Raw genomic sequence first — 15,107 nt, 5'->3', positions numbered from 1 at the left:
CCGACACATATAGTAAATTAAAGACTTTTAGATTTACATACCGCTTCTTATCCAGATAGTCCCTGCTCAAGGTATGTACAAACCTGCCCCCCCCGATACGTATCAAACACGTGTATACACAAATATGTTCCTCCGACACGTATGGTACATTATAAGTTGTAACAGGATCACTCGGGGTACATGGGGTTTTATGCGTCCCGCGTTAGGTTTTATACCACATTACGTGTGATGCCATTATCATTGTTACCTCGAGCCCGAGGCGAGTGGTATAAAATCTGACAAAGGACGCATAAAGTCCCATGTACCCCACGTGATCCTGCTATAACGAACTTATCATACCGACTAACTTATCATGTTTTAATATGACATTGTAAAATAATAATTCAAACAAATTAAAAATTGATAGAAAACAGCTGTTCGATTGAGCGTGTGCTATGTCACGTGACTCGGAAAAAGCGTGCAGCTTTTTGCTTGGAAGAATTCACGTACAGCCTGTATTGCTCGTGGCGGGGTATAAGAGATTTATTCCCCCGCTGAGAAATTTATTACTCTCCAAGGCGGGTTACACAGTATTTTATCAAGATCATGTGGACCAATCAGATCCCATCATTCTGACATGGAACCTCGTGGTATAAAACCCCATGTACCCCTCGGGATCCTGCTACAACTTACTATTCCAGTTAACCAATGACAGCCCGTAACCAGCAAACCTCCAACCATTAGCGGGGCGGTTGGGTAGCCTAGTTGTTAAAGCGTTCGCTCGTCACGCTGAAGACCCGTGTTCGATTCCCGACATGGGTACAATGTGTGAAGCCCATTTCTGGTGTCCCCCGCCGTGATATTGCTGTAATATTGCTAAAAGCGGCGTAAAACCATACTCTCTCACTCCAACCATTAGCGGCTATGGCCACCGCTGACAGGCTTCACACATTGTACCCATGTATACCCAGTTTAACTTCGGCGTGACAGGTCGACTCTGTGTCCACGGGGCTACCCCACCTTCCCTTAAACTAATAGGAATTTTCAATGGTCGGTACAGTACTAAATTGGAAGAAGCAGCAAGAATAAAAAATAAAAGATTGTAGTCTATGCTCATGTATTGTACACATGTTGTTGTTTACATAATTGTATATCACTATGTATATTGTCTTTCTTGTCCCTTTCAGATAATCGCGACACCACCCGGGCACAGACTGGTTGGATCATGGTTGTCGCCTGTCACCTCCATGTCCCCCGCGCCGATCAGAGAGGACGATTCCGAGCCAGCTATTACAACCCCTATCAAACTTCCAGAAGAATACGGTGAGCTTTTTGTACACCTCACGTATCATTGTTTGTTCGTTTGTTGCTTGTCGCTGACAGCAATTTTCCACTTACGTCACGGCTGTCTGTCAATATTTATATCAGGGCGTGTCAGATAATGTGGGAGGAACTGGGGAAATTAGCACTGATAGGTGAAAGAAAAGAATGGACGTAGCAAGGGGCAACTTGAAGCCAGCTATAGGCAATTAGCCCCGACAAAGATCAAAGCAATAAGTCCCAAGCACTAGGCAGACAGGTTCCCCGGTCACGGTTCATGGCTGGCTGGTGTCTCCTGATGTCAATGGCTTCTTGTAGTTTCCTTTGTCGCCAGTTTTTGTTGGTAGACAGGACTTTGGTGGCTTCCCACATGATGTTATGGTTTTCGTTCTTCGGGATGTGTTCGGAAATAGCGGATTTCATGTCGAGTTTGTTAACAGAGGTCCGATGTTCTTTGGGTCTTGTGTTTCTGGGGTCTTAGGGTTTCTTCAGTGTACTGGTGGCCACAGTTGCAGGGTACCTGGTATATACATCCTCGGGGGTTGGGACTTGCGCTGCTTGTGCCTCTGCCATTTGCTCGTAGATGGGTCTTTGTGGACTTGCCGCTAGAGAAGGTGACATCTATGCTGGCTTTGTTCTTGATGAGGCGGGAAATCTGAAAGTCCTGAAGCTTATAACAAGTTTTCATTTTGTTAAATACACAAAACTGACTAATTATACGATAATGAATAAAATGCAAGTGAGTTCGTGGAATTTGATTAACTAAGCAAAGTTATTTGCGTTTATGTTTCCACAAACCGAATAAAAAATTAGACAACGCCCACTAATTGAGTACTGTTCGTTCGTGATTGGCTGATTTATAGAATTGGCGGGGCTTGTGTTGCAATGTTGCCTACAGGTGTTTGTGTTAATGAATAAATGAGCAGTCTGTGACGTTATTATTGTTACGCTATTTTACACAGTATGCACGCCGGTTATTTTACGTTTATACCTCCATAAAAGCAAATACATATTGAAGTCAATTCTTAAGGTGAACCATGGCCAAAAGACCCTTGTAGATCGGGGTGGAATAGGTCTTCAGCAACCCATGCTTGCCGTAAAAGGCGACTATGCCTGTCGTAAGAGGCGTAAGGATCGGGTGGTCAGGCTCGCTGACTTGGTTGATGCATGTCATCGATCCCAATAGTGTGGATCGATGCTCATGTTGTCAATCACTGAATTGTCTGGTCCAGACTCGATTATTAACAGACCGCTGTCACATAGCTGGAATATTGCTGAGTGCGACAAACAAACAAACAAACAAACAAACCATGGCCAAAGTCCATCCTGCCTTATATATTACCGCTGGAGACGTGCGTGTCGTTGATGTCTACTTTGTATTGGTCACAGCCACCGTTCTGAAGGACGACAATGGTGTTGTCATCGTCTTGGTACCCAAGGCCCAAGCGGCCAGGGTGTATGTCGCCATGCCCGAGGAGCGGTCACGTGACAACCTCAAAGGCTTCAGTGTTCGCTGGGGGCGTGCATTGAACAGCACTGGCGAACCAGTCTTGGTGAATAAAAACACAACGTTTATCACAAGGGTAAGAACGAATTCATCAATTCTTTTTCAGTGTAGAGCACCCAAGACCATTAGATCGATACACATATACCATGAATTCGTTGACTCGAACTCGGTTATCTCCAGTCCCCTTTAGGCTCCACACATAAATTCACATATACTGCCGGGCAAAAGAAAGTATACACTTGAAAATTGGATTTGATAAAAAATTAAAAACGTTATTAAAACGTTACCGGGCTGAAATCACTCGCGGAAACACTGCAAACATAAGGTCCAAAACATAACTGTGATACCCGTCTCAAATGTATACATCACCATCGAAAAAAGCGACTTTTCATCCACTATCAGACATGTGTGTATTATTTCTTTTGCCTGACAGTTTATATTCACGGCGGCCTGAAAATATTTGACTACATCATTACGTATAAGGGTTGGTGGAGTAGCCTTGGTTTGGGTTGTCACTCTGCAGACCCAGGTTCGATTCCCAACACGGGTAAAATCGACGAAACCATTTCTTGGTTTCTCCTGTCCTGATATAGCTGGATTATTGATAATCCTCGATTATCCAGTGTATTATCTACTACTATAGTCCTATTTTGGTTTGATAAATACCGTGTTAAGATTCGCTACCACAGCTTCGCTCAGCGTCCGATTCGGATGTATTGCTCAACTCATATGTGAGGAACTTCTGTGAAAGCTACTGATAAGAGAATTGGAGATGTGACATTCCCTGGACGAGGAGCTCCATGGACGTTAATGGGTCCACGGTATTTATCATAATAGAAGCATCTAGTACGTTCGATAATCGAAGATATATGTATCGTGTCAAAATCAGGACAAAAAAGAGGTAAGTGGTTGTTTCATTCGTGCACACGTAACCAAAAAAGTCCATTGGGACCAACTCGTGTCAGTCCGGGGCAAGCCGATTGGCTTACGGAAAGGGGCGAGTGGAGACGAATGAAGAAGGTAAGCTTCATTCGTGAGCTTTCGTGTCATCCCGGGACATTCAAAATGGTTTCCAGGTTACGAAAAGGGCAATTGTTGATGAAAGGGTTCAGCTTGCCCTGGAATCATACGATTGTTTCCAAATGCAGTATATCTTTTCCAGAAGAGCTTGACTTCTCATGGGTACGACACACGAACCTAATCTCCCTACCTTCTTCGTTTCAGGAAGACAAATATTCTGGGAAACACTCGACAAGTTAGCTCCCTTGGAACATTCAGTGTGTCACATCATATATACCTGGCATTCATTTGTCGTGACCGTGAAATTCCCTATTTATTTGCATTCAATCTACCTCCCGTCTCTTCTCTGTAACATATATCATTTGTAATAAATCGGTACAGGAAGATGCCTTGTCCTTGTCGTGTATCTCACACCTGTGTTGTTCCCTCATCCGTGGAACGTGTAAGTAAACTACGGATATAACGAACTTAAAGGGACCACTATTTTTAATTCGTCATAACCGTAGTTCGTTATAAGCATATGTACAACATATATGGACGGAATCAAGAAATATCCGTCAGTTAGTTAAAGGCGTGTTCGTTATAAACGTAGTTTACTGTGCATGCACTTAATGTATCTAGTGATCGATTTAATGATTGTTTGTATCTATAACGTGCTGCATACTATACATATCGAACTTGACGCTCCCACTAATACACATGTCGATGTGTATTTTTCTGGCCGGTTAAACTGTCGCTGTCTTGTATCTGTATGATGTGGTACACTGGATCAACAAGGTAATCAGCAGAACATAGACTAAGGGAGCATCCATGAATAGTGTGTTAGCCGTGGTGGGAGAAAGAATATTTTTGTTTGTGGAAAATACACAAACGTCCATTTTGTGTGAGTTAATAGTGAAAATGAATAGACTGTTTGGTGGTGCTCAGGTCAGTAATTAAATCTTTTGTGAGCTGGGGTAAAAATGGATTTTTCTAAAACTTATCCCTTCCCTCATAAAAATAAAATGTACCTCCCTTAATTGTGACATTATATATTAGTAATTGAAAATTATGCTTTTCTCCAAATATAAAATCGATAATTTTCTCGAGAGAAATAACTCTTTATGCGGGAACGACTTTCAGTGTACCTCAATGACACTATGGTTTTCAGAGTAAGATCGTGAAAATCGTGCAGGAAAATACATAGTAAAAGGAATGATTGACTTTTCTTGTTAGACAACGTGTGTATCGCATCTCGTGACCTGCAAAGTTGCGACAAAGTGTCAGCTTTGCAGGTCAATTGATAAGATAAACAGCTCATCTGACAAGAAAATACAAAAATACTCTATATATTAAAATAAGCAATTGCAGTAGTTTATATTGTGAATATCGCGTGTGCTACCGCTAGAGCAGGACATGCTTACCCATTCCACAAAACGCTGGTGTCAGCGATCCTCTCATAACTTTCACCGCTATTCTGCCTTTTACGCCCAAAGGAATCAAGTTTGTCGTATAATCGAGACTGGTTGACGTTTTATTTTTATAAATATAGAGCGTTTCGTATAACCTGAGCGAATGCGACATTCTGTTGAATGAAGTATTGCCGGACTTATGTATTGCCAGACATGTTATGTCAAGGTAGATAAATAAGTTAACATTCTTAATGCAGTATATTTAAAAAAAATATAAACCAGACAAAAGAAAAACGATTAGGGGATTCGAAATGTGTTGGCTATGCGCCATGATGTGTTCTGGCCGAACTTTAGTACCTGACATATCGTTACATGTATCAAAGTACGTTTACTTGTTTACTTGTTTACAAAAACATTACACGCCATGTAGCCTTTACGATATTTGAACAGTAAGACAGCACCAGGATGGTAAGATCGAAAGTTGAATGCATGTTTTTTGGTAACATCATATTTTGGCTTTTTGTGGTCGACACAGTGTTGAATGCTGATAGGCCACTGCTCAAGTGGACACAAATGTCTTCCTGTGTACATCAGATAGACTCCAGACAACGCTCCTTTTTTCCTTTTTATTTCCGAAATGACCACAAAGCACCATGACCACACGAGTGATAGTGCCATGATTACACATATAATACAATCGTTATAGTCTCATAAAAACACACACCACATAGTCGTGATAGCGCCATAACAACACAGATGTGATAGCGCCATGATCACACTGTCGCGATAGCGCCATGACAACACAGACGTGATAGCGCCATCATCACACTGTCGCGATAGCGCCATGACCACACAGACGTGATAGCGCCATGATCACACTGTCGCGATAGCGCCATGACCACACAGACGTGATAGCGCCATGACCACACAGATCACACAGACGTGATAGCGCCATGATCACACTGTCGCGATAGCGCCATGACCACACAGACGTGATAGCGCCATGACCACACAGACGTTGTAGCGCCATGACCACACAGACGTGATAGCGCCATGATCACACATACGTGATAGCGCCATGACCACACAGACGTGATAGTACCTTGACCATACAGACCAAACAGACGTGATAGCGCCATGATCACACTGTCGCGATAGCGCCATGACCACACAGACGTGATAGCGCCATGGTCACACTGTCGCGATAGCGCCATGACCACACAGACGTGATAGCGCCATGATCACACTGTCGCGATAGCGCCATGACCACACAGACGTGATAGCGCCATGACCACACAGACGTGATAGCGCCATGACCACACCGACGTGATAGCGCCATGACCACACAGATCACACAGACGTGATAGCGCCATGATCACACTGTCGCGATAGCGCCATGACCACACAGACGTGATAGCGCCATGATCACACTGTCGCGATAGCGCCATGACCACACAGACGTGATAGCGCCATGACCACACAGACGTGATAGCGCCATGACCACACAGACGTGATAGCGCCATGACCACACAGATCACACAGACGTGATAGCGCCATGATCACACAGACGTGATAGCGCCATGATCACACATACGTGATAGCGCCATGATCACACAGACGTGATAGTACCATGACCACACAGACGCGATAGCGCCATGACCACACAGACGTGATAGCGCCATGACCACACTGATCACACATACGTGATAGCGCCATGACCATACAGACGTGATAGCGCCATGACCATACAGACCACACAGACGTGATAGCGCCATGACCACACAGACGTGATAGCGCCATGATCACACATACGTGATAGTGCCATGACCACACTGATCACACAGACGTGATAGTGCCATGACCATACAGACGTGATAGTGCCATGATCACACATACGTGATAGTGCCATGATCACACAGACGTGATAGTGCCATGATCACACATACGTGATAGCGTCATGATCACACAGACGTGATAGTACCATGACCACACAGACGTGATAGCGCCATGACCACACAGACGTGATGGCACCATGACCACACTGACGTGATAGCGCCATGACCATACAGACGTGATAGCGCCATGACCACACAGATCACACAGACGTGATAGCGCCATGACCACACAGACGTGATAGCGCCATGACCACACAGACGTGATAGCGCCATGACCACACTGACGTGATAGTGCCATGACCACACAGACGTGATAGCGCCATGACCACACTGACGTGATAGCGCCATGACCACACAGACGTGATAGTGCCATGATCACACAGACGTGATAGTGCCATGATCACACATACGTGATAGCGCCATGATCACACAGACGTGATAGTACCATGACCACACAGACGTGATAGCGCCATGACCACACAGACGTGATAGCGCCATGACCACACTGACGTGATAGCGCCATAACCATACAGACGTGATAGCGCCATGACCACACAGATCACACAGACGTGATAGCGCCATGACCACACAGACGTGATAGCGCCATGACCACACAGACGTGATAGCGCCATGACCACACAGACGTGATAGTGCCATGACCACACAGACGTGATAGCGCCATGACCACACTGACGTGATAGCGCCATGACCACACAGACGTGATAGTGCCATGACCACACTGACGTGATAGCGCCATGACCACACAGACGTGATAGCGCCATGACCACACAGACGTGATAGCGCCATGACCACACTGACGTGATAGCGCCATGACCACACAGACGTGATAGCGCCATGACCACACAGACGTGATAGCGCCATGACCACACTGATCACACATACGTGATAGCGCCATGACCACACAGACGTGATAGCGCCATGACCATACAGACCACACAGACGTGATAGCGCCATGACCACACTGATCACACATACGTGATAGCGCCATGACCACACAGACGTGATAGCGCCATGACCACACAGACGTGATAGCGCCATGACCACACTGACGTGATAGCGCCATGATCACACAGACGTGATAGCGCCATGACCATACAGACCACACAGACGTGATAGTACCATGACCACACTGACGTGATAGCGCCATGACCACACAGACGTGATAGCGCCATGACCACACAGACGTGATAGCGCCATGACCACACAGACGTGATAGCGCCATGACCACACTGACGTGATAGCGCCATGACCACACAGACGTGATAGCGCCATGACCACACATACGTGATAGCGCCATGACCACACTGATCACACCTACGTGATAGCGCCATGACCACACAGACGTGATAGCGCCATGACCATACAGACCACACAGACGTGATAGCGCCATGACCACACTGATCACACATACGTGATAGCGCCATGACCACACAGACGTGATAGCGCCATGACCACACAGACGTGATAGCGCCATGACCACACTGACGTGATAGCGCCATGATCACACAGACGTGATAGCGCCATGACCATACAGACCACACAGACGTGATAGTACCATGACCACACTGACGTGATAGTACCATGACCACACAGACGTGATAGTGCCATGATCACACAGACGTGATAGCGCCATGACCACACTGATCACACATACGTGATAGCGCCATGACCATACAGACCACACAGACGTGATAGCGCCATGACCACACAGACGTGATAGCGCCATGACCATAAAGACGTGATAGCGCCATGACCACACTGACGTGATAGCGCCATGATCACACAGACGTGATAGCGCCATGACCACACAGACCACACAGACGTGATAGTACCATGACCACACTGACGTGATAGTACCATGACCACACAGACGTGATAGTGCCATGATCACACAGACGTGATAGCGCCATGACCACACTGATCACACATACGTGATAGCGCCATGACCACACAGACGTGATAGCGCCATGACCATACAGACCACACAGACGTGATAGCGCCATGACCACACTGATCACACATACGTGATAGCGCCATGACCACACAGACGTGATAGCGCCATGACCACACAGACGTGATAGCGCCATGACCACACTGACGTGATAGCGCCATGACCACACAGACGTGATAGCGCCATGACCACACAGACGTGATAGCGCCATGACCACACTGATCACACCTACGTGATAGCGCCATGACCACACAGACGTGATAGCGCCATGACCATACAGACCACACAGACGTGATAGCGCCATGACCACACTGATCACACATACGTGATAGCGCCATGACCATACAGACGTGGTAGCGCCATGACCATACAGACCACACCGACGTGATAGCGCCATGACCACACAGACGTGATAGCGCCATGACCACACTGATCACACATACGTGATAGCGCCATGACCATACAGACGTGATAGCGCCATGACCATACAGACCACACAGACGTGATAGCGCCATGACCACACAGACGTGATAGCGCCATGACCACACAGACGTGATAGCGCCATGACCACACAGACGTGATAGCGCCATGATCACACAGACGTGATAGCGCCATGACCATACAGACCACACAGACGTGATAGTACCATGACCACACTGACGTGATAGTACCATGACCACACAGACGTGATAGTGCCATGATCACACAGACGTGATAGTGCCATGACCACACAGACGTGATAGTGTGATTATCACACAGACGTGAAAGTGCTATGACCACACAGACGTGATAGTACCATGATCACACATACGTGATAGTACCATGATCACACAGACGTGATAGTACCATGATCACACAGACGTGATAGTGCCATTATCACACAGACGTGATAGTGCCATGATCACACTGACGTGATAGTGCCATGATCACACAGACGTGATAGTGCCATGACCACACAGACGTGATAGTGCCATTATCACACAGACGTGAAAGTGCTATGACCACACAGACGTTATAGTGCCATTATCACACAGACGTGAAAGTGCTATGACCACACAGACGTTATAGTGCCATTATCACACAGACGTGAAAGTGCTATGACCACACAGACGTTATAGTGCCATTATCACACAGACGTGAAAGTGCTATGACCACACAGACGTGATAGTGCCATTATCACACAGACGTGAAAGTGCTATGACCACACAGACGTGATAGTGCCATTATCACACAGACGTGATAGTGCCATGACCACACTGACGTGATAGTGCCATGACCACACAGACGTGATAGTGCTATGACCACACAGACGTGATAGTACCATGATCACACATACGTGATAGTACCATGATCACACAGACGTAATAGTACCATGATCACACAGACGTGATAGTGCCATGACCACACAGACGTGATAGTGCCATGACCACACAGACGTGATAGTGCCATGACCACACAGACGTGATAGTGCCATGATCACACAGACGTGAAAGTGCTATGACCACACAGACGTGATAGTGCCATTATCACACAGACGTGATAGTGCCATGATCACACAGACGTGATATTATCATGATCACACAGACGTGATAGTGCCATTATCACACAGACGTGATAGTACCATGATCACACAGACGTGATATTATCATGATCACACAGACGTGATAGTGCCATGACCACACAGACGTGATAGTGCCATTATCACACAGACGTGAAAGTGCCATGACCACACAGACGTGATTGCTCATGGCAAGATGCAGTTCCTTGTATCAACTCAACCCGAAATTTACTGTGTCTATCTTCACATATGTCAAGTGTATGTAATGTTGCTTACCACCCCTTATTCACAGAACAGACAAGTGTATGCAATGTTTTTCACCTCCCCTATTTACAGAACACCTTGCCTTAGTCAAGTGTTTGTGACCTTGCTAAACGTCGCCTTTTGCAGATCACCGAGTCTATGCCATTGTATGTTCTGTAACTAAACGTCCTCTTTTGACAGAACACTGTGTTTATGTCAAGTGAATGTAATGTTGCTTAGCGCCCCTTTTCACAGGACACCAAGTCGGTGGTGCTGGATCACCTCATTCCAAAGAAGCGCTATGGGGTGCAGGTCAGTTTCGTTCATAGCCATTGTTCTTGTTTTTTAACCAGATGTCTACCGTTCAAACATGACATAGATCTAACATGACACCGCTCACATCACCTATACATATCAGTGACGTATTCTCGGTAACATGTGTTCCACCATGTCACAGTACTGCAAGATTCACATATCAGTGACGTGTTCTCGGTAACATGTGTTCCACCATGTCACAGTACTGCAAGCTTCACATATCAGTGACATGTTCTCCGTAACACGTGAATCACCATGTCACAGTACTGCAAGATTCACATATCATTGACGTGTTCTCGGTAACATGTGTTCCACCGTGTCACAGTACTGCAAGATTCACATATCAGTGACGTGTTCTCGGTAACACGTGAATCACCATGTCACAGTACTGCAAGATTCACATAACAGTGACGTGTTCTCCGTAACACGTGATTCACCATGTCACAGTACTGCAAGATTCACATATCAGTGACATGTTCTCCGTAACACGTGATTCACCATGTCACAGTACTGCAACCCATTCCAGCCGTAAAAGGCGACTATGCTTGTCGTAAGAGGCGACAAACGGGATTGGGTGGTCAGACTCGCTGACTTGGTTGATGTATATGTGTTGAATTACATGTTACGGAGAACATGTTGATGTATGTTAATTTCAGTCACTGGATTGTCTTGTTCAGACTCGATTATTTACAGACCGACATCATATAGCCGAAAATACTGCTGAGTGTGTCGTTAAACAACAAACAAACAAAAACAAGCAAATCACATATCAGTGACGGGCTCGTGAACTATATTCTTTTCAAAACACTTGATGTACATTTCTTATTCCTATACATAACAGGTAATTCCGCTATACAACACTTCAAAAGATGGCGGTCATGGTAACCTTAGGCGCACAGAACCAGAGCCAGTGCCAGCTGCGGAAGTCCATGTCTTCACCATGCCCTTGGTACAAGAACAAGGTAATGAGAACATATCGATAAACGGTCTTTGTTTCTCGTCTTTCTCTTTGTTTCTTGGCCCATGCCATATACCTCGACTCAATCCCTTATGGTAGGCACGTGGGGGCCAGTTGTCTAAGGCACCGCTATGCAAGGTTACGAAACATCAGCGTGCCAGAGTGATTGTAATCGTGGGTTCGAATCCAAGAGTCGCCATAAGTCATATATTATATTGTCTAGGTATGTCAGCACAATACCCGAGCTCGAAGGTTTCACCAAAGTGGTACATCACTTCGGGCTTCCCTCCCACATCAAGCAGAGACACTGTAATATAATTAAAATGTTTAAAGCTGCGTTAAACTGAATTCACTCACTCAAGTCCTTTTCCAATCGTGATAAACTCGGGTCAGTCCGGGAAGTCGTATGGCGAAAGCACGGAAATATGCCGGTAACGAATAGAATGCATTTGTGGCCAACTCCGAGACAAGCCGGGTGAAGACCCTTCTGGTAGGTTACGGAAAGATGCGAGTGGTGGCGAATGGCATAGAATGGTCATTTCCTGAGTTTTTCTTTACCAAAGGGCAGGTAACTCACAACCCTCATCCCTCGCTGCAGGTATTTCTGACAAGTGAACGTGATTTGCATTCCCTATATCGAAAAAAATAATAAACGAACAGATCAGATTCCATCTAAACTATTAAACAAGCAATATGCGACTTTTACTGCCGGCTGCTTTCAACTTTGAACTGGTACTTAATTAGGAGCACAACCAAGTTTAAATCCTAGCAATTTGTATTTTCGTCCTCGTGAGAAAGATGCAAAGGTGATATTGCCAACCAGACGAGTGTAAACAGTGAAAAAGAATCCTTTGAAATCTTCTGAATTATATCCATTATTTTTACTGAAACATCGATGTAGCGAAACTTTCACCTCAGATGAGGTCCAGTTTTCTCACAGATCTAATGAAGTTTTTTTACGCTTTTGTTTCTCTTCAATATCACCGATTCCCGTCCGCTTTCGGAAGCGAGTATTGATTGGGAGCGGGAGGAGTGTTCATTGTGACCTTCCCTATTTGTTTTCAGTTGCACCAAGTCCTGATGGAAGAAAAGAAGGTAAATCTATGGTTATCTTTAATTAATGATCACTTTGGCTTAAATAGAGAATTTTACCCCAGCGTGTCTCCGAATCGTAAATGTCATATACTAGGAATAATACTTGTAGCATACATATTATGACACATGAGTTTAATACCCTCTCTATCATATAAGTACATTCTTCGTCGGTAACGCGACCCATTATTGTGAATGTGATATTACCGCTAGTGGTATCTTCCATTTCTATATAAGTAGGAGGGACAGGGGCAATTCGTTGTGGTGCAGCAATTCGTTGCGTCCCTTTGGCACGCCCGAAACCTATGATCGTGGGTTCGAATCCCGGTTCGCCCCGAAAAACCTCAAGGTTTGTCAGCACCATACCCGTGCCCGTTGGTATCACTGAAGTGGTAAACGTCTTAGACCTACATCACTTAGGACTTTCCTCCCACATAAATCTGATGTGATATAACTGGAATACTGTTCAAAGCGGCGCTAACCCAACCCATTATAAAAAAATAGGAACGTAAACGTTACATGAAATAACTGTGATTTCTTCAATCCTTCATGTTGTTAAGAACGTATACAGTATATATACTTATGAAACGGTCTTATTTTGTTTAGCAGAAGTTCGCCTTTATACGAATGTTTTTGTACGTCTGGTGCATGATCTCTGTAGACTCCCGAAGCGGAAACAAAGCTGTGATGACGGCGGTGTCAGTGACGCTGTTGGTGGTGGCGGCGGTCGTCGTGGTGCTAGCTGTTGCTGGCAGGATTGTTTACAAGAAGAGAAGGAAGAAACTGTCCCACCTGCAACAGCGACTTGGACCTGACAGCGACGCCTACAGCTACTACTACGACCTCGGTGGACGGACACGGTATAGACTATGAACGGGATTGAGTGCTTGGTGAACCGGAACATGAATAGAATAGGTGCATAGCATGTCGGTGGATCGGATGGTTACAATATGTGACTTCTCTGTCTGTGTTGACCGCTGTTTTTGCTTGTCATAGACTGGCATTACTGATACAGATCCAGTTATTAACAATATAGGTCACCAGCCATCTGCGACGTCACCGTGAATAGCTCCAAGATTACGGCGTTAAGCAATAATCACTCACTCACTATATAAGACCGCCACCGTGATCTAGTGGGAGAGCAGAAGGTCGGGGGTTCGATCCCGGCCCCGTCATACCAAAAGACATTAAAATATTGTACTTGTTCTTACCCTGTCTGGCGCTCGGCATTAAGGGGCTAAAACAACGACTGGCCGGCTCTGAGTCAATATACTCTGTCTGAGTGGGGTATTTATGTTATCTGAGGTATGGTATCTCAGAGTGCTAGCACATAAATCGGCACCAGCCGGGACTAGTACAAGCAACCACACCCACACACACACACGTGGGAATCAGGGGCTTACAATGTGTGGCCTGGATGATTGTGTGTCACCACACCCCATCCTCCCCACGCATGGAAGTTAACTGACCAAAAAAATCCAGTTTCCACCCTTGTCGGACTAGGCTGGAATTATGGAGTTATATCTTGACTGGACTGACAAATCGACATCCGGTTCGTCAACTGCCGCGCTGATTTCGGTCGATTACAGGATTTGTAAAGCATGTGTACCACCAACTCAGCGTCAAGAGGTATTTTCCAAATTCGTTCATGTTTCTAATCAAGGTATCCACGTGATTTGATGCTGTTAGCGAAGTAAGACCCGTTTTATTACAATAAAGGTCTTGATTATCGATCTGATCGTCTTGACTAGGCGCCGCCATTTTGTTTGCAAATAACATGAGAGGTGGAATTTGATTGGTCAATAGCAGGGACATAAAAGGGACATAACCCGTAACAGCAACTGGTAGCTCTATGGT

General features: G+C 45.5%; 1 protein-coding gene across 1 annotated transcript in view; it reads left to right on the top strand.

Moving 5' to 3' along the window:
* Positions 1 to 15,107, top strand: part of LOC124119095 — a 113,338-nt gene that overhangs the window by 15,046 nt on the left and 83,185 nt on the right. The window contains exons 13-18 of the mRNA XM_046481504.2: positions 1,167 to 1,302; positions 2,689 to 2,882; positions 11,141 to 11,197; positions 12,042 to 12,162; positions 13,224 to 13,253; positions 13,912 to 14,110. Of these exons, the coding sequence (XP_046337460.2) occupies positions 1,167 to 1,302; positions 2,689 to 2,882; positions 11,141 to 11,197; positions 12,042 to 12,162; positions 13,224 to 13,253; positions 13,912 to 14,110 (737 nt within the window). The remainder of the gene's footprint in view (positions 1 to 1,166; positions 1,303 to 2,688; positions 2,883 to 11,140; positions 11,198 to 12,041; positions 12,163 to 13,223; positions 13,254 to 13,911; positions 14,111 to 15,107) is intronic.

Source organism: Haliotis rufescens, unplaced genomic scaffold (genome assembly GCF_023055435.1).
Source record: "Haliotis rufescens isolate VD_foot unplaced genomic scaffold, xgHalRufe1.0.p SCAF_3, whole genome shotgun sequence".
NCBI classification, from domain to species: domain Eukaryota; kingdom Metazoa; phylum Mollusca; class Gastropoda; order Lepetellida; family Haliotidae; genus Haliotis; species Haliotis rufescens.
This window is presented reverse-complemented; position numbering and strand designations above follow the sequence as displayed.